Source organism: Electrona antarctica (genome assembly GCF_951216825.1).
Source record: "Electrona antarctica genome assembly, chromosome: 7".
Lineage (NCBI taxonomy): Eukaryota > Metazoa > Chordata > Actinopteri > Myctophiformes > Myctophidae > Electrona > Electrona antarctica.
In genome coordinates this window covers 26,614,963-26,641,462 of record NC_136812.1, presented here as the reverse complement: position 1 = coordinate 26,641,462, position 26,500 = coordinate 26,614,963, and the positions used below count along the sequence as shown (strand labels likewise).

Below are 26,500 nucleotides of genomic sequence, written 5' to 3'. Positions count from 1 at the left end.
AGAGAGAGAGAGAGAGAGAGAGAGAGAAAGAGAGCGAGAGAGTGTGTGTGAGAGAGAGAGACAGAGATCTGTGTTCTTGGTCGGTTCAATGGAGTAATGCTTGTGTTTGCTGCCAGATCAACATGTCATGTCGGAACGTGTCTTGTCGCATCAAATCACTTCTGTCTCCCCCTCTCTGTCTGTCTCCCCATCTGTCTGTCTGTTGGTCGGTCTGTCTGTCTGTCTGTCTGTCTCCACTGTCCTATTGCACGCCTTGCTTCACACAGCAAAGCACACTCCCTACGTTCATTCAGCCCCTTCACTCCAAAGACAACAGTAGGACTTCAAACAGAGAGACGTGTCAATCACACTCTCAATTAAATAGAACTCTGGGGTAAATAAATAAATATAGAAATATATAAATAAAAACAGGGCCTCAGATAAAAGCATTTAGGTACAGTGAGCAGGATGGATATTCAGTGAATACCTTCACGGTGTGCATCCACTGTTGGTAAGACTTTGAATTACCTGGAAGAGGTGAAGAAAATATAGAGATAGAGAATTAGTTGTGTTACACTTAATATTCTTTTAGCAAAAGTACGGTAACATATTTTGGGAAAATGTGTGGATGCTTTGCATACAATTGCCATTGTTGTTTAATCTAGACGAAAACTTTGCATCAAGAGGTGACAAACTCTTAACCACATGAACCTGAGCATCCTGCTGTAGGTATGTTGTACCGTAATAGGTCAATATTACAGCTCCAACGCGATGCATTGTGAGCTTGTAGATTTGCTATTTTCCGCAAAGACATTAAGGTGTATAGGGAAAAAGACGGGGACCACAAATGGACCGCTTGGGGGTTTAAGTGGTTAGCAGATGTTTTGTTACAGTATTACTATGTACAGACAATGACTCACTGTCCTGCTTGATTGACAAGAGACGAGACAATGAACGTGACAGAATACAATAATGGCTGCAAATGGAGCGCAATGCCACGGTAATGCTCGACAGAAGGTTTGTACAGTATTTGTTGACTGGTTACCACTGGCACATCCAATTAGTGTTGCTTGCAAAGCTACAGACACAGAAGAGAAGTGTTCTGTCTCATATTCGTTATTCTTATTCCGCCCCTAGTTTGCCGTCTAACTGAAAATAAAGTGATAAAGTTAAACAATCGATGGCAAATGTAAAAAAAGAGAAAGAAAAGCCATCCCACTTCTGAAGAATGGAATAGATATAAGGCTGAGTGGAGGATGGCTTCATGGTGATGGATTGGGGCACAGTTTGCTCTACGGAGCTGAAGCCACACAGAAATAAGAGTGGATAGGGTGTAGGGACAGCAACACCATCCTCTAATACAGGGGTTCTCAACGTTTTTGGCCGGGGACCCCCGAAAATGCTTTGGCAACGTCTCGGGACCCCCGCCCCGCCCCCTCCCGACCCCCAATATAAATTGACTGCTACAATAACCTTAAACCATTTTGGGCGGGAACCCCTTTTGGTGTTTTAAGCATTGTTATAATTTAGCTATTTAAAAATAGCAGATCTACAAGCTCATAGCGCGCCACCGAGTGGCGCGCTACGAGCTTGTAGGTCTGCTATTTTTGAAAAATCGTGGAAAAAAAATTAAAAAAATAAATCTTTTTTGTTTTGAAAATAATTTGGGGACCCCCTAAAATAATTTGGCGACCCCCCGAGGGGTCGCGACCCACGGGTTGAGAACCCCTGCTCTAATATTACGGCAGAAATCCATCAATGCGTTGCATTTCTATAAACAAAGCTGGTGTGCATTCTGAGCTGAACATCCTATGTGTGTTTGTACCATGCAGGGACCATTGTACTAGTCTGTGATGCACTGACCACTCATTTCTATAACAATATCACATGAATTATTTGACAACCCTTGTTTGTTTTATTTAAAGGGATGTAGGTGGCCCTCCTATCCAGTCTAATACTAATATAATTTACACTTCTTGCCATTTAAGCAACAAGTTTATGTGAAAATGAGAAACCAAGCCATGACAAGTCATCTCTTATCAACTCAAGCACATTCTGTGGACCATGCACATTAACAGCACTGCTTTCCATCAAGTGCCTTTATTTTAGTAGATCGTAGTTATTAATGTATCGCATATGAGTTCTCTCCTTGCCATGACGTCTGTTTTTATCGCTTTTAAGTATTTCGCCTCCCCTTTTACTCACCGCTTTCATTTCTATAGATACGCACCCTGGATTAACATGGAGTACATTTGCGACATTATTATGCAAAACAAACACAATGGCCCTGATTGATTGGGGTTGGCCTTGGATCACTCACTTCCACAGAAGCCCCCGTCTGTGATCTCCTCCTCAAATATGTCGCTGAAACCTCGGCCTGCGTTCAATTTGGCCAGACGTCCGTCGATGAACTGCAACCATAAATCACACCAACAGCACATTTATTAGAGTCAAGAGAGGTGGGCACACAACATGAACGCAAAACAAAACACATGGTTACTCTTAGACACACACACACACACACACACACACACACACACACACACACACACACACACACACACACACACACACACACACACACACACACACACACACACACACACACACACACACACACACACACACACACACACACACACACACACACACACACACACACACACACACACACACACACAGTACAAAAATAATCCAGTTAATCCATTTGGTTAGATTTGTAGATTCTCTGTGGTTAACCACGTAAACCCTTTATTCTGAGTAAAACGGACCTGAGTTGCAGCTGTATTTATTACAAAATGACTTTGCCAAATAGCCAATCTAGTGATGCGTTGTGAGCTCGTAGATCGGCTATTTTTGGCTAATGTTCCCCCCCAGAATATGGATGCCGATGGGTTCAAGTGGTTAAATGAATATTGAGGATTTTACTGTGTGGCATTAATCCCGGCAGATTAGGCAGGTTGCAGGTAATATGGATTTGGTAATGTGGAGCAGGTGAGGGATTAGGGCAGCAGACTACACACTGCATGCTGTCTGAGACTTGTGGAAGTTTCATTTCCTCCCTTTGTCACATGAAGAGCGTAAAACGCAAACTCATAAATATGGCCCTAATAACCCAGACAGCTACTGCGGCTCACTGGTGCACGCACGCGCGCGCGCGCACGCACGCACGCACGCACGCACGCACGCACGCACACTCTACTGACGCTTGTATAGGAAAACCATACGCAAATTTCTGTCTGGCAAGCACACATGCAAGAAATGTGTGAATGCGCACACACACGCACCTCTTCTCTAAGGAAATACAACAAATTAACAACAAAAAAAGCAGCGTATGAAAAACATGCAGTTGTAATTTAACCACCCATGACCAAGTATACTACACAAGACAGGAAGAGCAAAGCAAAACACGAAATAATAGCCTAATAATAGTAATATAATAAGAGCCAGAAACACATGAAAAGGACTTGTTCCTTTTTTAATCATAGCACGCATTATGAGTTGCGGTTCTCCGGCAGTTCGGTAAAGTGTGATTTATACTTGGTTGCGTATGGTGTTTTGCACTGAAAATATATAATTTTCGGTGTGAGACACCAAGGTGCAACTAAGTACAGTATAAATCAGGCGTAACGCTTCAGTGGCCTGACGACCATGTGAACGTGGAGAATTATGTCTCATTAATTCATGAATTATGTCTTATTAATTAATTATTAAGCCATTAGAACCGAGAAAGCATCTGTCATACTGTCATTTTATATTAGATTTCAAGTAGTTAATATAGCGTTACAATCATTTTGACCACTTTAACCATTATTTCATACTTTGGCTATTAAAAAAAGCAGCTATACAAGCTCATAGCACATCATGAGCTTGTAGATCTGCTTTTTTTATTGTGAAGATTTGTGCAAATCTTTGAATATATATATTTTTTTCTTAAGTGAACATTTTTAACAAAAACCTTTGCTTTTGGAGGTCGCTGGCACAACATTATTTTTGAGACATTTTTGTTCCATGGCCAAATACATTGGGTGTTCCTTGACGGGAAAAAGTTTGAGCACCACTGATATAGCAACATACAGTACGTTTGTCATAAAACTGTTAGGTCTCATTGTTCGTAGCACACACACATTTCAGCCTTCAGTCTGTATTTAAATTAATGTTACATTGATTTAAATACAGACAAATGAACCAATCTGTCCTAACTACTTAAGGTAGGGTAAGTGATTTTCTTTAGTTAAAAACTTAAAATACTGGAGTATTTTAGTATGGCAATAACAGGAGTCTCCATGTCTCACCAATTTTATCCAATCAGGATAGAGAACTCAGTCAGGAACTCTATAAACATTAAACTGATAAATGGCTACTTTCTCCTGATTGGCTGCAATTTTGTCACCTACCTGAAAATGTATTTTCTGTTTATTAAAGAGCTGGAGAGACAGAGAGACCACGGTTATTGTTATTTTGTTTTAACCAAAAAATATCACTTAACCTGCCTTTAATAGTTTATGTGTGTAGGACTGCTGCTGTGCCAATGTGATAAAACGTGTCGTTTTGAATACATTGACATTATTTTCCTTTCCGTAATATGGCAATATGTACAAAATGCATCAATACGCAGTGTGTGTGGATCTCTGAGGAAATCCTGCTAAGTGGTTCCTAACAGCACAGCCCTCTTCTCCCGTTTGGTCAGATTGGGGCGGGGGGGTTTTCTTCATTAAATGCTTCTAATAAGAGGTGAGACTGCAGGTTCCAGCCACTGCTCTGTACTTCACTGGTCCAATTAGTGCAGATAATCAAACCAAACTATCACCTAGCAGCCAAAGTCTCCACTCAGCCCCCTTCACTACCTGCCTCATGGTGCTCTTTAATTACATTTTACTCAACAATGGCACAGTAATCACCAAATCACAAAAGCAGGAATGACATGCACAATGCGCACACACACTGACATGCACAATGCGCGCGCGCACACACACACACACACACACACACACACACACACACACACACACACACACACACACACACACACACACACACACACACACACACACACACACACACACACACACACACACACACACACTTTGTTTTTGAGCACTTGCGAGAGAGAAATGTAGTTTCAGGTTTCAGGAGGACTGATTAAACACTTTTACGTCTTAGAACCTTGTAAAACCGAGAATGTGATGAGGATGTAAACAAAGGCTGTCTGGAGGACGGACCATCATCTTTTCTTTCACCAGGAAAATTTTAGTTATGGGCCGTTGAATATATCTTGTTTTGACCAACTGGGAAAATCTGATAACGCGGAGTTAAACATTTTCATGTCCGGTTGTATCCTTCTCCTAGTAACCTTAACCTAGCATCATTCATAGTACGTTGGCGAAGAGCACCCTCTAGCGCAGGGGTCGGCAACTGAGATTGTCCTCGGGCCAATATTATTCCCAGACATTCCATCGCGGGCCGGCCGTCTGGCGCGCGCGCGCAGCGCGCGTGCGCCCGTGAATGCGCGCACGCGTGCTTTGCGCGCGTGCGCGAAAAATTTCGGGTCTAATTCGGTCTAATTCGGGTCTAATTCGGGTCTATTTGACCAATATAAATCAACTTTTTTCTTTTTTTTTTGCTGGAAAAATATGGTGCTGACACGACGTTATGCTGCTTTCACACGGGCAGATGCAAAGCTACACTAGTACACCTAGTCACAGAACAGTGTCGTCGTTAAGCAGCAGGAGGATCCCACTGGCAGCACCTGTCCGTTTATCATTAGCACAACCACGAACGTCCAACACATATACAATGAATTACTCACCTAATGCTGCCTGCAGGTTCCATGTTTAATTCCAGCGGTGTGTAACCTACATTGTCTAAGTGACAGTTTTCATATTGTAAATATGGTCGCTAACGTGGGACTTTAAAAAAAAAAATAAATAAAAAAAATCTCAAAATTATCTCACGGGCCAGATATTATTTCTGGGGGGCCAATTTTGGCCCGCGGGCCGCCTGTTGCCGACCCCTGCGTCTAGCGTAATCACTGAAAACACGCCATTAATGTCCAGAGACGTCCATGGCAGTCAATGTGTTTAATGGTACAGTACTGATTTACAGTACATGTTCTCTAGGTTCCTTTATTGTCCTTCATTCCTTTCATTGTCCCAATGACATACGATGTATTGTTCAATATGTACGATAACATGCCTGCACTGTGACGTGCAGCAAACTGCGAAGACCAGATGTTATACTCTATAGCGCTCAGGGAAGCAATGCAAAATTGGCGGGTTAACTACCGTGGTTGACCCACCGCACAGCTTCCACAATTTGCCAACATAACAAAACAGTCAGTCTTGGCTCATGTATGGCAGGCAGGTTGTCTCATGCAGCCATTATATACAACACCTTCTGTTTCTAGGGAAATTCGTCTGTCATTTGGTTTTGCAAGGAATAAAATAAAAACGCCCTGCCCCCGCACACTCTTCGATTCGCAGCTTGGGAAACATAGCGATTCATAGAGAATGAGGGATGATTATTGATTGATGGGGAGGCATTATGTGAACAAAGGTTCCGTGGCAGTAAATTGGCAGAGTGAGAGTCCCCCCGCAGACCTAATGAAGCCTGTGTTTCACTCGCCTTTTGTCAATAAGAGGACGAGGGCTCACTGTATCAGCCTCAACTAATGCAATTCACATGCATGTGCGTAGGATGGTTGATAGGAAGCAGGTTAATGTTGACAGGCTTCCCTCTGCATTCTTTTAGCAGCCTCCTCCCAGTTACAAACAGAGATGGGCTGCTGGGCTGAACAGAGAAGAGACTGGTTCCAGGAACCCAAAGTGTGTTAAAGGAGGTGAGAGGGAGGAAAGAGAGAGAGATGAAATGCGTGTACAAGGTTGGTTCAGTGTCCACTGTCCAGCCTCCTGGAATGGTGCAATAAACCAATGCCAATTCAATTCAATTTGGTTTCATCGAATTTTGGATTCGAGCACGGATGCAATTTAAAAGTGCTGTTATTGAGCCTCATGATGCAGCTCTGTAGATTGACTCATGTACACAGAGCTATACTAACAGCTACTGTGGGGGGCTATATTGCTACGAGATGAACAAGACACAGGTCTATATGCCACCCTGCTGATGCCATATTGTCCTGGAGGAGCTGAGGTTCAAGTTGCATCATCATGTAGTAGAGTGTCTGTTGTCATCGGTTGAAATCTCTTCTTTTTTTGCAGTAGACAATATACATTATGCATATTATGCTACTAGCATAAATACAACTTTGATTTACACTGTAGTGTTTGTACTCCTAAAACATTTAAGATATGTATTTTTTACCCCCTAGAAAGCCACGATGAACCATGATGAGACATAAACGAGTAAACGAGAAAGCGCTCAGTGAAGCTTCAGTCAAAGCACATATATTTTTTTATCTGTCAATAATTTCAGTATAATTTTACAGAGGCATACATACAAAAAAAAGTCGAATTGTAAACAAATAAATATCATAAGTAGTAAATACTGGTCCTGTATACTGTACCTACGTAATAATCGGAGGCAATAATCAACCCAAAATCCTCACTTGTACAGTATGTGTGTGTGCAATGCATGCCCATGCTGCCCAAGTACATGAGCACGCACGCACGCACACACGCACACACACACACACACACACACACACACACACACACACACACACACGCGCGCTTCCATCTCCGTGTGCCTTTTGCGAGTGGATGTGGGTCATGGCCGGAGCACGGCTCAGGCAGACTGCTGGCCTCTCTCACTTTAGTGGGGGGAGAGAGAGAGAGAGAGAGAGAGGGAGTGGAGCAGATAACCACCACCCGTCCTCCTGCGCTGGGGCAGGAGAGGAGAAGATAAGCAGCCTATTTCCTGATTTATACTTGGCTACTCATCGTGTCGTGCACCGGAAAATTAGCCGATGTACAAGCTCAGAACGCGCAGCACTGCCGTGCGTTCTGAGCTTGTACATCGGCTATTTTTCCGGTGCACGGCGCTAGCCGGCGCGCCAACTAGGCTCATTGCCCAAACGCTACCGCTCAGGCAAAGAGCTGTCCATGAGGATGCTTTGAACTGGCACCCGCTATCAGCTCTGCCTGAGAAAAAAATATGGACGGGACGAGGGGGGGGGGGGGGGGACGAGGGGGGGGGGGCAGAGTGTCCATGCGGTGAAACAAAAGGCTTATGTATTCTCAGGGCTAAATCACAGTCACGTCACAGAGGTATTTTTATTAGTCCAGATCTTTCTATCTTCCCCCCCCCCTCCAGTTATCTGGAGTGTGACTGCACCAACAGTGCTACAGTAGGTTCAGTTACTGAAGACTTGGTTTGAGTGAAATTAAGGCAATGAACTCAAACAAACTAAAACACAAAACAAAACAGAAAATAACATGCCAACAACCACACAGAAAAGTACACATCATTTGTTCACACATGTACTGTAGCTACTGTACGCACCGTACACTGTGTATGCACACGCACAAGCCCCCCCCAGACAGATAGAGAGACACACACACACACACACACACACACACACACACACACACACACACACACACACACACACACACACACACACACACACACACACACACACACACACACACACACACACACACACACACACACACACACACACACACACACACACACACACACACACACACACACACACACCTGTTTGAAGAGCTGCAGGTTGACAGCCATGGACAGGAAGTTCCTCATGGTGCTTGATCGATGATGGTTCACGAAACTCTCCTCGCAGAACGTGATTGGTTCCCCCTGGTTGGCCAACAGCAACAACCAATCAGATATGTTCTACTGACTTCAATAAAACCACATTGATATATTTAACAAAATAAGTTTGTACGAGGCTCTTTTGCGCATGTTCACATGCCATTAAGTGTTACCAAAAGTTAGTAACTTTTGAATGTGTTTGTGACTGATGTCATGTTAAACATGCACGCCATAATAATTAACCACCTTGTGTGAAAATAAATAATTTCACACTGTTTCTTCATTAATGAGCTGCGTAGTAGTCACAATAAAAAATAACTATGAAATTTAAACAAAAGCCGGAACGAAAGAGGCAAGGAGGTAGGGAAGGAAGGAAGAGGAAGGGAACATACAAAACGTGTCCCTTTAAAACGGACCCCTCAAGCACACAGTCATATCCTAGCATACACACACTCTGCTCTGCATCAACACATTACAGTATTACTATTTCTTACATCATGTCTGTTGGCCTGTGAGCTATAGTGGAGAAGGATGACAACAGAGCTACTGCAGGCCAATAGCACACAGCCCCGCAGTCATTACCCATGCATGTTTTCTCATAATTAACATAATTCTCACACAATTTCGGCGATGTTCTAGATTCTCTCTCGTGTAGGAACAATGTGCTTTGTCTATTCCAGGCTATAGGCACAGTGGGACACATAAAAACAACTTTACAGCGTTAGAGAGACTAGCCCCGTTTTCAAGGGCTGGGCTGGAGAATACCACTGTCCCACATTACATCACGGGAATTCTGCTCCACTTAGATCACTGGCAGTTTTAAAGGAGAGGGCCTATCGTAAAAGTGGAAGTGACTTAAGCCCTAGTTGTATCATCTTTGCAGTCTCCATCTGCTTTAGCCTCACACTTGACTCAAAACAATTGCGCTGCCTTGCCTGGCCTTTCTAAACAGGCACACTTTGGGCTCACATATAGAACTGCATAGAATGCCTCAGATTACCTGTTTAATTATGATTACCTTACTTCCACAATAACTGTACAATATTTCAATGTTAAGATGAAGTTCGTGGGTACTACCACACATATTCAATTTAAACTATTAGAGTATTTTAATATGAAAACATTCTAAAACTATTTATTGCTTTCCATTAACACATTTGATTTTGTTGACAGGTAGTGTCCTGATTAATTAATAGCGCAATGCACAGGGCGCTCTTGACGAGTAGGCTCGTCTTGAGGGGTTTGATATCACTATAGGATTGCCTTGCTATTTTCCCTTTTTTTAACCGCTCCGGTTGCTGTGCACGGTTGCTAGGGCCCCGTCCACACTGTGTCTCATTCTCCATAGCCATTAGCTTCTGTTTTAGCCGCGGCCTGTGCACGCTTTCTCGTAAACTACGGCGCTATCAGTGGTTTTGAATCTGCGATATTCGGAGGTCTTTTCCGATTATCCGGTGAGCGCGATGGGAACATTGGTGTTTTCTAGAGCAAGGATGGACCTCATTTTAGCTCGCAAGCATTGATGCTGATGGCGTGGCCATGGAAGGGTTACAAACTTTGACTGGGACAGCTCCCTTGGCACTAACCCGACCAAGCGGTCGCGCTACCTGACGAAGTAATAATCGCAATCGGGCTTAAGGAGCACCATGAATGCAACACTACCCCTATGCAGACTTTCCCCAACTCTTACAAGGCAAACTAGTGACTTCTCGCAGGTCACAAGCCCACTTCCCCTGACGTCATATACTCCAACACCCCCCCCTCCCCCGCCCCAAATGACACTAATGAATGAATCACTATTCACTTTCACAGATGCACTTACAGCAGTACTGCGAATAGAAACCTTGAGCTATTTCAGGTCGTTTCGCGAGACGAGGCGCGCGCTGCTCTGAGCTGGTGAGAAGACGACGCAGCGGGAGGAGGATTGACGAGGGCTGAAATTGATGACCTATATAATGCTGTTCTAATCAGCTGTTTGCTTTTCCAGCTCATTATCATTTCCCCACGTTTTCTTCCCATTTACAGCTCAGCAAGGCTCCGTCCACACGACCCCACCCCCCCTTCTGTCGAAGCATATGGGCTCGCCGAGCGCAGCGCAGCGCGGGGCCTAGGAGGGAGGCTTTTTTTATACTGCGCGGCGTATCGGGACGCGGGGCGCATCCTTGGGATTCTCATCAACACATGTGTGTCTGCCTGGGTAAACACGTGTTTCACACCATGACTTTTATATAGATGCTAAATAAAATATGTTATGGTATTTAACTGACAGAAAACATCACACATGTGCTTTGTGCATTCATGCACTCGCACTCACTCACTTGCTTGTGTGTGTGCACACACGGCACAAAAGTGTGTGTGCGTGTTTGAGCATCGTCAAGTGTTTATGTCTATAGGGAGTCCTTATGTTATGACGTCTGTTATAACAAAATGGTCCATTTTGTTCCGTTTCTACACTCTCAGCGTTAAATTGTACACTTGATTTTACAGTGTGCGGACGAGACGTCATCAATAATGTAGCGTCTCCACTCTCCGCTCAGGGTGTCCACACAGTCCAATTAATCTCAAAGCCAGAGGAACAAAGGCCTCACCGTTTGACAAAACAGGGCATACTGTATATCTTGCTCCGACTTCAACTTGATAAGTAGAAAGTGGCGGCTTTAGAAAAGGGAAAGTCAAACACCAAAGGTGGCTAAAACGGATTCTCAAAGAACGTGTCACAGCTCCGCTGACATTTCACTGACTCAGACAGGCTCACGTTTTCAGTTTGTGTTGGCTGGAGAATCTAGAAACAAACAGAAAAACTAAAACCCCTTTAACGTTCAAAAGCACCAGGACCTGACCATTAACTGGCAAAGGTAAAAACAACATTTATAATAATATAGGTATTTGTATGTACAGTCTTTCAGGTTGAGGTTTTACTATTCGAGTAAGGCCTAATTTATACTGGAGCAGTGTCCCGCACCAAAAATAGCAGATCTCTAAGCTCACAACATGTCAGAAGAACACATTGTGAGCTTATACATGTGCTATTTTTGGCACAGGACACTGTTGTATGACAGAGTATAAATTAGGCAAAAATAAACTAACTATTTCTTTCGGCCAACCAGAAATGGACTTTTACAGTCCACATCCACCTGCTGCCAGACTCCCATTATTACCTGAACTGAAAATACAACATGAGCTCCCAAAACATTACCAGTATTAGGTCAATGGACAGCACTGAATCCCCGTCACAGTGAAGCAAATCAGGGTCTCGATACGAGGCTAAAATTAAACAATATGGTATATGACAACGTGATTTGAGCATAGCGGGGCAGTTTTACCGGCTTGTAGCGGAGCGCGTCGCGGTACGAGCCAAAGAGAGCGGCCTGCGCTCTCAGGAAGGCCCTGGCAACACCGCTTCCTGTCGCTGTCGACTGCTTCTTCAGCCTACTCTTCAGGGAGGACACCTGAGATAGAGAGAGAGAGAGGAATAGGGAGCGGAAGGCAGACACAAGGAGAGAAGAAGGGGGAGATAGAGGGGGGTAAAAGTTAAATTATCACCTCTGAAATTGGTAGAGGAAACCTCAAGCTCATTCTGGGTGTGAAGTATCACATTTGCAGGTCAATTCCAAAAAAGAAAGAAACCCAGAAAAGAGGGAGAGAGAAAAGAAAGGGTGACGTTCCATCTTTTCCTCTGAGCCTATCTTTGCTCTGCTGCTGAGAGAGCACCTGCTGCTTCGCTAATTGAGGAGAAGATGGGGAGAAGAGAAGAGAGGGGGGTGGTGGAGGAGGTGGATATAGGAGTGAGGAAATAGAATATCTCGCCCTCTTTCCACGTCACCACCCCCGCTACGCTCTCCATCACCTCCTTTGCGTATTCTTCTGCTACCTCCGTCTACTGCTCTCCTCTCATGCCCTCCTGGACTTCCTCTAGGAGGAACTCTTGACATAAAATGTCTTTAATTATTTCGCCCCCCTCTTCTGCTGGCTCCCCCGCCCCTTCCAGGAGTTCAGGCAAGGAGTCGGAGGAGCAGCAGGCTTCAGCTTGTTTTAGGACGACAAAAGATTCACCCGGGCTAGCAGACCCTGGGGAGTCTGGGGAAGAAGTTGTCAAGAGCCTCTCCTCACCTGCTCTGCTCTGCTGTGGCCTGACTCTGTCGAGGGAGGGAGAGAGACAGAGAGAAAAACAGACAGACACACAGAGAGAGAGAGAAAGAGAGAGGGAGAGGGAGGGAGGGAGAGAGGCCACGGTTCCCTGTATTTCTGAGTGTGTGTAGGTTGTGCTCTCTTGTCACAAAAGTAAAGTTTGATCGGTTTGGGTTGCACAGTAGGTCCAGATAACTGGAATGCATCTTTTTGACTAATAGGAAACAAAAAAGCCAAATAAGTTCTAGCCCGTCATTGTATAATTCTGAAGTAATTTTTAATGTCATTTACCTGAACACAAGAGACCAAGCAGCTTTTCAACGGCGTTAAAGAAAAACAGCAACACAATGTTTCATGACACAAAATTAACAAAAACAATGATTCTCTGGATATTTGACAGAACCTGTGTCAATCACAACCTATACTGGCATTCTCAAAGTGTACCTGCCATCTCCCTTGGATACAGGTGAAAATGCATACCGAAAGATGCTTTCCAGAACAAATCTACTGCAACTTGCGTAATTAGTATTACAAACCGATGTCTACAAAATGAGCCATAGTAGCGTTACGTGAGCTTGTAAATCAGCTATTTTTGGTATGAGGTTGAGATTTTGACTTGCTCATTGGTGTACTTTGTGTCGCGTTGTGAGCTTGTGTGAGCACCGCCACCCAAGCAAGGAATGCCCTGACCCCCTCCCTCAAAAAATGCAGATCAATTACTGTACATCTTTTAAAACAGATGCAAATCCACCATTCAGCAGTACAGTACAGTACAGGCCCAAGGGAGAGAAAATGATCACTTCTCCCTTTACCCTGTAAGACCCGGATATATTTCTATATCATGATGACACCCCCCCCCCTTCCTTTTTTCCCACTCTGTACACATACAGTGTACAGAGTGTGATGATATTACATTTTCTTGTTATTTACCGTTGTTTTTTGTTTTATTTTTTTCCTTGTGCTATCACTTTTAAACTAAGTGTTTGACTGTTTTAACATTTCAGTCTTAAACTATTCAATCAATCAATTGTCGATCTGCTAATTTCATCGAGAGCTTTCCCTACAATAACAGACAACAGAATAGACACTAATATAGAGCCCAGGGGGACTCACTCCGCTCAAACATATGGGGTTTAAGTGATTAAATGCAGAGGACACATTCCAGGTACAGCTACTGTATGTTCCTAGTGATTAAATGCAGAGGACACATTCCAGGTACAGCTACTGTATGTTCCTAGTGATTAAATGCAGAGGACACATTCCAGGTACAGCTACTGTATGTTCCTAGTATTCATTGTGTTTGATCACAGACATCTTCTTCCTCAACAGGTGATAGTAATCCACTTAGTAGTTGATTATCATTGATGACAATGGCTAATGAGCTGTCGCAATGTGTCATATTCTATGGCAGGGGAATAGCATATATTATAATATGATTCATGTGCCTATATATTCTTGGAAGATCTGACTTAACCCATTGAAACCGGAAAAGCATCTACAGTTGGAGGCCATCGATATTGTCCTTTTCTTTTTGCTGAGGTTTGCGTGATCTGCGCAAAAGGACAGTTAACCCATTTTGGGCGGGAACCCCTTTTGGTGTTTTAAACATTATGTTATAATTTAGCTATTGAAAAATAGCAGATCTACAAGCTCATAGCGCGCCACCGAGTGGCACGCTACGAGCTTGTAGGTCTGCTATTTTTGAAAAATCGTGAAAAGGACTTAGAAGGATTTTTTCAAATTTTGAGGTCAGGCCTAAATGGGTCAAATGATAAGGGACAATATCGGTGGCACCCAACTGTATGTGATTTTAGATGTTAGGGCTGGCTATTCAAAAATAGCAGATCAAGCTCACAGCATGTCACTTCGTGCCGCGTTGCGAGCTTGTCCAGCTGCTATTTTTTTTTAGCATTTTTTTATATTCTTTGAAGTGTTTCGAGGTCCTCCAAAAAGTGTGAGAACTACTGATTTAGAAGGCACTTGTAGAATCGGCCTCAGGCCTTAATGCGTTAACTTAAAACATTTGTCATACTTTTCATCCCCCAATTCATCTTTCTCCCCAATAGTCTTTTTGGCAAATTCCCTTGAACAGTGTAGGCCCTACACTGTTACAGTGTAGGGCGTGGCTCCTGTCACTGTTAAAGCCCACTAGGGTGTACATACAACCACAGGCCTTCTCCCACACACTCTTGTGCCCATTCTTTTCACATGACAGTGTCAGTGAGGAGTTTCACAGATCGAGCATGCCACGTGAGTTATACTTTGTTGTGTGCCGGTGTCCCCCACCGGAAATAGCTGAAAAGAAACAAGCTCTTGTGTGCTTATTGATCAGCTATTTCCAGGATGGGACACCATCGTACGAATAAGTATAAATCAGGCTTAACGCGTGCAGAGAAACACACCATCTCTCCCAGCTCAGCTCCAAGTTCTACTCCCTACTGAACAGACTAACCAGACTTGCTAGTGCAGCGACAAGGACACGATCCCCTGGCAGCTTTCCATGCACTTGCAAACACTGGCAATTGTGTTGGGCTGCAGCACCTGGCCAAGCGAGAAGAACCTCGGAGGAATCAAACGCCAGTCTACACAATGGTGTAGACTGCCAATCCTGGCACAAATCTCTGCTAGGAGGCATGCCCTACCTCTCTCCATCATTCTCTCTGTCTGTTTTGGGTTTGTGTGTGAGTACGAAAAGGCACAGGGCAATGGGGGAAGGGATGCAATTAAGGACTGTCATGACATCATTACATGACAGGCTGTATGGAGACACATCTTTGGACAGTGAGGACATTGAAAAGTAGCGTGGCATAAGTGTCAATTATGTTTGCATCAGCAGTAAATCAATGGTTGCACTTGCAATTTGAAACTAAGTGTCAGGTTTTCACTGCCCCCTGGCCACAGTTGTTGTTGGCAGAGTAAGGGTATAATGTATGGCTGAGTGGTCATTGTTTATAGATAAATCACCGACAGGCTGATTAACCGCCGACGCGACAGCGGATGTGGTTATTAATATTGTCAATATTGGACAGCAATTCTACATCTGACCTCATTCCATGTGTTGAACTGACCCCCCATGCCAAAGCGCCAGCCCAGCAGTCTGCTGTCACCCAAGTCAATTCTCTCCCTCAGGCGTCTTACTGGTTATTCTATATTGACATACTATTTCAATATGCAGTCTGCCATTTGTTGGCCAAATGTATTGTCTGTTATGTACTGCATGTACAGTATGCATTACTGTATGTCGTCAATGTATTTTTAAAAGCAGATACTACAGTGCAATATAAGTGTCCTATAATATCCTACCCATGGTTACATTGTTACACTCTCAGAGTAAATTAACACTCACAACCGTACTGTGCACATGGATTGCATGCTGGAGCCGTAGTGGCTACATTAGATAGAGCTTCTAGTGTTGTGTCTGCTATTAGCCTCGCTGGAAAAAGTCAGGGAGGAGACACAAAGTGTTAGCACAGCTCATTCAGAGGGCAGGAAGAGAAGAGAAGAGAAGAGAAGAGAAGAGAAGAGAAGAGAAGAGGGCGGCACTCAAACTGGGACAGAGACAAAACGAACAGCACTGAATCCTCTCCCCTGGGTTTTCTCTCTTTCACACTATGTCCCTGTGCTGCCATTGCAAATGCTCACAGGCATCAAACAGAAAGTTTATCACGGTTAAATTAACAAGTGTCATCTCCATATTCCACTCATTGTGCTAAACGCTTTTATGTTTATGTAAAGCTCTCTGAAATTAATATTTCATGTTTGTGTGCATTTTCACCCATTTTTTTTTATTCTCGCAAATCATTAGGCTGTCTGTTTTTTCTTTCTTTTTTTCGGTCACACAAAATCAAAGTGGAGACAATGTCAGTCTAAGTGGGGGAGGCTTACACCCCAAAGACTGACAGAGGATAGGGGATAGCAGAGTTGACTTTGCACACAGCAGAGTTCTTTGCACCAGCTTTGAAAGGGAAAGAAAGAGACACACAGAGAGAGAGAGAGAGAGAGAGAGAGAGAGAGAGAGAGAGAGAGAGAGAGAGAGAGAGAGAGATGCAGCGGCAAACATTTTTTAATGAGATGGAGACACCATCGCTGGCACTGTGTTTCCTTACCGTTCGGGGGAAAGCGGCCAATAAAGCGACAAGTTCAAAGTTTCACGTATACTCCAGAGTATCAGATGGCAGAAAATGATTCTTCTTTAAAGGTACACGGTGGTAATGAATTAGCTCATCAAAAGGAACACCAAATATCGGCGGTACATGAAAAAAACCCAGAAATGTTACGTGCTAAACGATCAGTGTGACTGGATTGTGGATGACGATGCAACGGAAAAGCCATTCAATTCGAGGCGGCGGTGGCGGCAGGGGGGGGGGCAGACGTGAGTTCAATAATTGTATTTTGAATGTGGCGCCTAGGCACAGTCATCAGGTATGCCACTGCAGTAATGGCTCTGTCAGACTAATTAAGTATTACAGTTTGAGTGAAGCTAACGAGATACGTACAGGCATCAGAGGAAGGCCAGGCTCTACAGGTGATAACCCTATTTGGCTGTGACATTTTTTAGTGTAAAGTCACAGTGGCGGTGATGAGATCAAAGCCAGAGAGTCCCCCATTGGGTCCAATTAGAACTATAGCATTGTAAGAGGAAGGGGGGGGCAGTGTGTGGGAAGCGAGTTGGATGGGGGGGGGGGGGGGGGGGGGAATGGTAGCAAAGAAAAATACTGTTGAGTTATGATATTCATAATCTATGCGGAGAGGACTTTCCAGTATAGGTCTGTTCCCCGTAGCTGTGATCTTTTCAATTTACATCAAGGGAGGATGGCCGGGTGGATGAAAGCGGGGCGTCCGGGACGCGCAGCCAGCGGAGGGCAGACGTGGGGCCTCATTAAGGACTGGCCCAGCCAGCCCCAAACAGGGTTTGAAGTGCATCACATAAAGAGCACGGGGTCAAAGGTCAGACACAGAACAGATCTCCATTTAACTCTCCAGCTGGAGATGGTAATTAGCAGGTGCAACGATGATCCCTGCCCGACTGTAACGGATGATACCACTGTAGGTGACACCCGGCGCTCATTGTGCACGTGGTTGTGTATGTGTGCGTGTTTGTGTGCGTGCGTGTGTTTGCGATTCTGTCCAAGCAAGTGTGTATACAGATGCTTGAAGCTCATGCTAACTAAGACACACAAACATTCTTGGATAGTCTGACAAATGCAAATCTTTTGTCATAGCCGATAATAAAGGTTGGCTTGACAATACGTTCAAGAACTCTCCCAACTCCATTATGTGTACAGAATCCGGGGAATAGATCGATTTAAAATCAGCCATGGTGATTTTATCAAAAACCATTCAAGTCATAGTTAAGTAACAGTTCCTAAAACAACCAACAAAATATGCCACGTTATATCTAAGAAATGAAGAACAGTACAAAGTCAAATCAGCGTTAATGTATCCATTTGTAACTCTGGACTCTCCAGTCCAAATGGACCCGTACATATTTATACACTATGTTAAAAACACTCTACACTCTTACTGTGCTGAAGAGACTGACAGAGAACAGCATAACGATTTCATGCACCCAGCTTCTGAATGTAGTATATTTAGTAATGCCGTTAGCGCAAGTGTACAGTACTGCATATAAATCTCCAAAATAACGACCCTGACACTCATGTTTGTGGTAAAAAATAAATAAATAAAATAATTTGGGGAGGGGGGGGGGGGACCTCTTGCAAAAAAAGAATGTTTTGTTTAAGATGCTGTCCGGGGAGTGAAAGCCACTGGGACGCAATTAAAGAACTACAAAGAAAAAGAAATAGTTATGAAAATCTCCCACTTTCTTTTGATGTGCTGAAGTCTGAATTGTACACACACACACACACACACACACACACACACACACACACACACACACACACACACACACACACACACACACACACACACACACACACACACACACACACACACACACACACACACACACACACACACACACACACACACACACACACACACACACACATTATGTGTACAGTACAGTATAGTGTAAATGATGTGTGTATACTGTAGATCGTGAAAAAGAATAAGCTGCATACGATTACGTACACACATGCCATCGTGCGCACACGCACATGCACACACTCTCACAGAGGTAATGCGCACACCTCAGCATCTGCGGTGTGCTCGGCATCAATTTAAAACACATACTCTGTGTCTTTGCTACATAAATGATAGACCAATTAATCGCCGGCGGAGAAAAAAAATGAAAATGCTAACCCTTCAGCAAACTGTTCGTTATTTTTAGATAACTCGTCGTTTTCACCGTTTAAACCGCACAATCACATGGATTATACTAGGTTATTATTAAGTTGTTGGGGAGGAGTCAAAAGAAACGAATCGTCTACATCTCACCCCATGATATAATAAACGATAACTCTATGGTGTGACTGATTATAATAAACCATTCAATTAAGGTATTACAAGACTATGTATACAGTATACCGAGACGCACACACCTTAGAGGCACATTCCTTTACACAGGGAACTTAAGAAATTGGCACTGCCAGGTGGAAAACTTGTATGTCCAAACCTTTACTTAACAGGAAATGGGGAAAAAAAGAACCAATCTTCCAATGGAATGGATCCAATGTAGTTATTATTTACTCACTCAAGCTTTTTTTTATACTTTCCATTGGTTAAATATTTATAAAAATCACTTTCAACCTGGCGTTTCTATTTTGTGCATGTCATTAAGTGAAAATGTTCCAAACTTTCAATTATTATTATTATAATTATTATTATTGTTATTACTACTATTATTATTATTACAAAAATAGGTCAAATAGCAACATGTTGTGAGCTTTGTAGACCGGCTATTTTGGCACGACAGTGTCACACGACAAAGCTAGAAAAGAGGGCATTCATTTATGACAAAATCATAAATGAAATATGGAGATACATGGTTTCTGTCCGACAGATGAGGAATGCATTGCAACACATTCATCAGTGGAAATTAAAAGACAGTGAGGGGGGAAAGAGAGCAAGAGAAAAAAAGAGGCAGAGAAGGTACTTGTGCGTGCGTGCATGTGCGTGCGTGTGTGTGTGTGTGTGTGCATGCTTATTAATAGGGTTATCTCATAGCGGTGAGATACTCCCCAGTGTGGGGTTACTTTGTCAAGCTGACCTCCTATTGCATCCGAGCGGGACGAGCAGTGAGTTTTGCATACATAATTAAGTACGGCTAAATGTCACCTCTCACTTCAATAACTAACACAGTGGGTGCTGCTGCTCTCCCCTTTTTGGGGGGACTTCTAATCCAGAGTGAACCCTGAGCACAAAGCCGCTGTCGCAAAAGAGCCGTAGCATTTAGACTGCTCCTAGCAGCAGTCTTTGAGGGCTTGTGCACGCCTGGGGAGAGCGGCCGTCTGTGCTGCACGCTTCAACGGAATTAATAAACATTATTTTTTTCTCTCATACGCCGTCCACAATAATGCTCCTAATAAAGCTAAGGACGTCCATATTTCGGTAGCTAAAAATATAAACTCGATAACACATACACGAAATACATATGCTTTAAGCATATTCCCGCTTATATCCCCTTGCGTTTAAGACTACCTGAAGGTCCTATGTGTTTATCATGTGTAGGCCTATTCTCGTCTTGTTTATTTCTTTATTTAAGTTGTATTTTTTAAGTTGTATTTTTTTCTATTTCTTTGTGCCGCTTTTCAATTTGAAATTGTACGATACATCGGTCAATGTTGATTGTTTTAAATACACTTGCCAATAAATAAACTTGACTACACAGTGGGTTAAAGCACTGAGCACAGTGAAAAGTTAAATTAGAACTCAGGATTGGACAGTGTACAGTGCCCGAGGTGGAGCAACCTGGTGGAGTATTATTACAGTTAGAGGTGGTGTACAGTAGTGCTGTAGGTGGCTCCTTCACAGTAGGAGCAGAGTGGTTGAAACTTGAAATACATAAAGTCTGTTGACCCCATCGGGACACGTCTGCCAGCTGGCTGATGCTGACCGACAAAGCAGAATACGGTGAGTAGTGAAACTTTTCTCATAAACTAGGTCTGAGTGTCAGTCAGGCTGTGTGTGTGTGTGTGTGCGTGCGCGTGCGTGCGTGCGTGCAGCTGATCGATGAACGCTCCACATCAATGGAGTGTAGTAGTTGTGTCTGTCTGTGCCACGCAAGTACTGTACAGTACAGTATGTGCATGTGGGTGTCTGTGTGTGTGTGGGCTTGTATGTGCGGGCTTGCAGGGGAGGGGGCTTGGGTGTGTGTGGTGGCATGCATCTGTGTGTGTGTGTGTGTGTGTGTGTGTGTGTGTGTGTGTGTGTGTGTGCCTGCTGCTGGCAGCAGATGATGATGTAGATGTTGTTTTTCTGAGACGTAAGCCCAACTCCAAATTAACGCTGCGATGTTTGATTAAGTGTGCCAGGTGATCTCGGGAGAGGCACGCTGCAGACGCAACCTCAGCCCCCTCGTTCATTTGTAAACTTCCACATGTAGGCTTGAAACACATGGGAAGTAGGAGTGCACTCCGTAAATTCCCCCTCCCGCCTCTTGATTGGGGATACAAATGATCAAATGTAAAGGAGGCTAGGAGTGCATGAGTATACCGTGTCAGCATAGCAGCGAGAGGCAGAGAGGGTGGGGGTGGGGGGGGGGGGCAGGAATTAGACTGTGATCTGAAAGGATATCTCTGAAAATAAAGATGTGCCTCACCTTGAATAGAATAGAATAATACAGGCAAAAAATATATATATCTTCCATCACTGGTTTGAGATCAACCAGTTAGATCGGATTAAAATATGTGTGTGTGTGTGTGTGTGTGTGTGTGTATACTGTATGTATATACACGTTGCTGCATATATCTGATTCCGTTGCACAGCGTTTGTCTTCAGAATGAACATGCACGGCTAATTTGCTATTCTTGGATATTGTTAATGACGAGTGCGGTAAACAGCTACGCTAACCAAAAAGCCAATTATAACTTTATCAACACAACCTTCAGTGCAGAGAGAGGACCTGCATATTCGGGGGGAACTCCTTGATCTTCCTTGGAAAAACCATGTTGTTCTTTTTTCCTTTTTTTTAACTGAATATTTCTTTTCAGGATGCCTGTCAACATGTTGATTTGAATGATACCCAGCACAGTCCCTTTGAAAATGTATATTACTAGTAATTGCACAAGTAAATCTTGAAACTTTCAGCATTTATGCAAAATGTGAAAAAAAGAAGAAAAGGAAAAAACGATACTGAAAATAATGCAATAATAAATCATCACAGAAACATGGCTCAAATTCTGGAATAAGTAGGTGTTTAATGATTAAACACTATTAAACACTATTATTTTTTACCAACAAATTTTGTTGGTAAAAAATAATTATAATCAGATAAACGGTTTGTTGTTTCAAAACTAAATATAATGTTCAAAATTGAAAATGTGCCTTTTCTCCTGCACTTTATACTTTTTATTTAATAAGACAAGCAGCTTGTTGTTGATAGTGTAATAACTGCCATTAATGTAAACCCTGATAATGAAATACATCTCTAAAGATTTATGTGCATGCCATGTATGCCAAGGGAGACAAATTCAGTACAAAAACACAATTAACGCACGGCCATCAACTTTGTCGCACTCAGATGCTTCTAATAAAAAGGACGCCAGAAATAGTTCTCAAAAGCTTGCCGCATCCTCCGTCAGCCCTTTACCCACTCACTCCCTTAATTTGCCTTTTTTGTCAAACGGAACCGCTACTGGCATGGTAGCATTTCTAATAGTCAATAAATCTAAAATATTATGTGTGAAATTGGGGGAAAAGGCCATTACGGGCGTGGACTAGTGGAGTCAGCATAGGGGTCCTGTCTGAGAGAGCAACGGCTAATTCAGGACAACTGTGAACTCTGAACCTGCTAAAAGCAAAGAGCACTGGTCAGATCGGCCCGGTAATACAGTCCACATGTACCCACAGCCTCCACCGGCACAATTAGGTGGATCTCTAAAGACTCACTTAAATCAATATCAGAGTGCAATTTTTTCCCTCTTACGGAGACTTAACTTGAAACATGCACAAGAAACATTGCCTGCGGCCTTTAACTTTTATTACGTTTTTACGCTTTCTATTGAGAGCCAGAGGGAGCGGTGTGGGGCTTTTTGGAGTGTGAATAACCAAGAACGCGCAGGTCTTGTTTGCTTTCAGCTTCACACTGAATAAAGCCGGAGTGTTAAGTAGCCGATGTTACCGTGAGAACTGGGGGAAGAAATGAACGGTGGATTCTAGCGGCTACGGGGAACGACGCGCGGCAAACCCGGCCTAGTCAGAGGAAGCGCTCAACATTAATTAAGATTTTCAGGCCTCAGTCTGACAAACTGAGCAATGCCTCAAACATCTCCTTGTGTGTAAACACAAACATCAAATGCCACGTGGCACGTCCTCATCACTAACGAGCAAACTAACAAGGGACCTGGAATTCCACTCAATTAGTACCTGCGCTCTATCCTTATTAATCTACTACCCCCGGTGAAAAGATAACAGGAGACGAAATATGAAAATGAATGGGGGGGAGGGGGGAGAAAACACAAAAAAAAGGAAGAAAACAATTTGTTACAATAAATATATTAATGCTGGTGACGTTTCTGTTTCAGGTGGTGTAATTTGACATGATATGCGGGGTATGTTCTATCATTAGTCAGTGAAAAATGGTGAGGAGAGGGGGGCTTGGGGGGGGGATCAAAGCAAGAAAGCTCTGAGGCTGCCACTTAATTTATCACACGGCAAAGACAAAGGCTTTCTCTCTCTGCCTCTGTCGCTTTTCAAAAGCCCTGGCTCCTTTTTTATGACAAACTCAGTTTGCAATTTAATTTAGGATTTGAGTCCCAAGGCGCAGTAAAGTACACAATCAGGCAGGCAGGCAGTGAGAGAAAAGGTAGCCGGGCAGGCGGGCGGGCGGGCAAACAGACGAGGTAGAATGAGAAGCTCCCCAGCCCGTGTTGGCAGTAAAGTAGTGTGTGACTGTTACAAGCAGGCAGACAGACTTCATGACAATCACGCAGGCAGCCGGCGCTGAGCTAAGGTGGCACATACACAACCCAACAGGCAAAAGAAAGATAGGCAGTGAGCAGCATAAAAGGCGGGCGAGCGAGCAAGGCATTAAGAAGGAAGTCACAGGGAAGACAGCGTTGGGCCGATGAAGGCTGAGTGGAAACACAGGGAGGAGTGGGTTATGTCTCCCCGAGGTGAGCTGGAGAGCAACGAGTAGGGAGCTGGACCAGGACTGGCTGCAGGCCTAAATACTATATAAGCTAGAGTTTAAATAACACCCTGGATTTCCCAGTGTAGGGTCTTGGTCTCCCAGTATGAGTGTAACCACAGCCTCAGCAGGGTTTCAATGCCATGCAGAGGAGCTTTAATACACCCACCCCCCATACACACACAGTGACACACACACACACACACACACACAACTGGAGAACGGCTAAACAAACAGATTCCTGCATCTACAAAGAGAGGGATGACAAGCACGCACACGTATGTGTGTGTGTGTGTGTGTGTGTGTGTGTGTGTGTGTGTGTGTGTGTGTGCGAGTGTGCGAGTGTGTGTGTGTGTGTGTGTGTGTGTGACCCTGACACCGCGGCGACGCTTCCTGTTGCACTGACCGGCATCAGCCCTCCATTAATTAAAGAGACGGTGGCGCTGGCAGGTGGCTTCACTGCCCACACTGGTAATTGGCTTCTTTCCTCTCTCTCTCTCTCTCTCTCTCTCTCGCTCTCTCAAAACTCACCCATCGGTGCATTTTCTTTTTCTCCCTACCCCTCGCCCACCCCACCCCACCCCCCCTTCCAAACCTCCAACTTGCAGACAGTGGGCAGACAGGCTCCGTGAAATAATGATTAGAATGGATGGAGATGAAGGGGGGAAGGCAGAAGCACATGGGTTTTTTTTCCCTTACTTTTTTTAATACCCACAAGCCTCTCTGATGGTCGGGGGAACGCCACTCGCCTTCGGGGGACGTCACACGAGGCGACGGGAGTTTACTTTAGACGGAGGCAATCTGAGGAGCTGCTACTGCAGCCATTAATGATGAGGGGAGGGGACAGAACGCTGCTTTGACAAGCTTCTGCACGTGTGTGTGCGCGTCTGCACAACGCGTGCACGCATTTGAGTGTGTGTGTGTGTGTGCGGCGCCGTGCGCGCAATCACGCATGTAAGAAAGTGAAAGGGCAAGAGAATGTGCATTTGTGTAAGTGAGAAGAGGTGTGAAAACGAGGAAAAAACGAACTGTGTGTGTACAATATAATGAGACATAAAAATATGAAGAGCTTCAGAAGGCGTGTGTGGGGAAACTGGGCGCGTGTGCGGACGTGTGTGTGTGTGTGTATGCGTGTGTGTTTAGAACTCACCACATCACTGGGCAGGTTGTGCAGGTCATCAGTGGGGCTCTCCAGAGTGTTGGTGTCCATGTTCAGAATAACCACATCCTCCAGCGAACGACCACGCACTCTCTGTGACACCAAGCAACACGCAGCATCAGCACGGATCTCACATTAGAACACCCATCACACTTGTTACAAAAATACATTCTCCACATCCTCGCACAACTTATGGCACCACTTAATTGAACTATGTTCACACCGTCGCCACTATTTTTGTCATGTCATTACAGGCAAAATGTTTCAATAATGTCAAAGATTTATTATTTTCCAAACGTGTCATGAGCTTCGAAATAAGCTATTTTCGCATTACCTACATGTACTGTAGGTATGGCTTATGTAAGTGATTAAAAATAGATATTTCATTTCATTTCAATTCAATTCTGTTATTGTCATTGAAGATGACACAAAACAATGGTGCAACTCCCATTTCAATGCACTAGAAATAGAAAAGAATAGAAAAATAGAAAAACTAAACCAAGAAAAAACAATGTACAGATGTAATTTGTAAAACTAAAGGTGCATTGTCATGCTCTCAGTCTAGCTGGGGATGAACTCGTAAGAAATCATCACAAGTTTTTGAATTTTGGCGTGGTGTTAGGTATGGGTACCGGTATATGGTTTTCAAAAAGCTGTGCAAACGAGTTGGGCGCACCCCCTAGTGGTCTCAATCAATCAATCAATCAATCTTTATTTCAGACCCAGGGAAATCCATATCACAAACACAATATAACAGGAAATATAAAGTAAAAATAAAGATAAAAAACAAATAAATAAAATGCACATATCCCACACTGTCCGTTTGCACTGACTCAAATATTAGATACTGTAGGTATGGCCTGGGCCGTGGCTCAGCGGTCCAGGCACCTTGGCCGGTAGTCAGAGTCTGGCAGTGTGCCGCGGGTTCGGCTCCCGATCCCGACGGCCTTTACTGCATGTACCTCCCCCAAGTCTCTCCCCCATTTCCTGTCAGCCTACTGTCTGTCCCGCTATAAAAATAAATAAATAAAGACGAAAGCCACAAATTAAAAAAATAAATATATATATAATATATATATATATATATATATATATATATATATATTAGATAGGTATCTATAGGTATGGTTGAAAACCAAAATAATTGATAAAAGTGATGTCTCAATTGATTATGTTACTATTGGGTGTGTTAAATAACATACTAAAATGTAGGAAAAACGAACAACTAGAAAGGCATTGTT

The 26,500-nt window shown here is 43.7% G+C and overlaps 1 protein-coding gene across 2 annotated transcripts in view; it reads right to left on the bottom strand.

Moving 5' to 3' along the window:
* dennd1b (DENN/MADD domain containing 1B) overlaps positions 1 to 26,500 on the bottom strand; it is a 148,483-nt gene that overhangs the window by 25,106 nt on the left and 96,877 nt on the right. Inside the window, exons 12-16 of one of the 2 annotated variants that reach the window (XM_079506371.1) lie at positions 25,251 to 25,352; positions 12,042 to 12,167; positions 8,659 to 8,763; positions 2,300 to 2,390; positions 467 to 507 (exon numbers count right to left, since the gene is read on the bottom strand). In XM_079506371.1, the coding sequence (XP_079362497.1) occupies positions 467 to 507; positions 2,300 to 2,390; positions 8,659 to 8,763; positions 12,042 to 12,167; positions 25,251 to 25,352 (465 nt within the window). The remainder of the gene's footprint in view (positions 1 to 466; positions 508 to 2,299; positions 2,391 to 8,658; positions 8,764 to 12,041; positions 12,168 to 25,250; positions 25,353 to 26,500) is intronic. The other variant, XM_079506372.1, reaches the window with a different exon arrangement.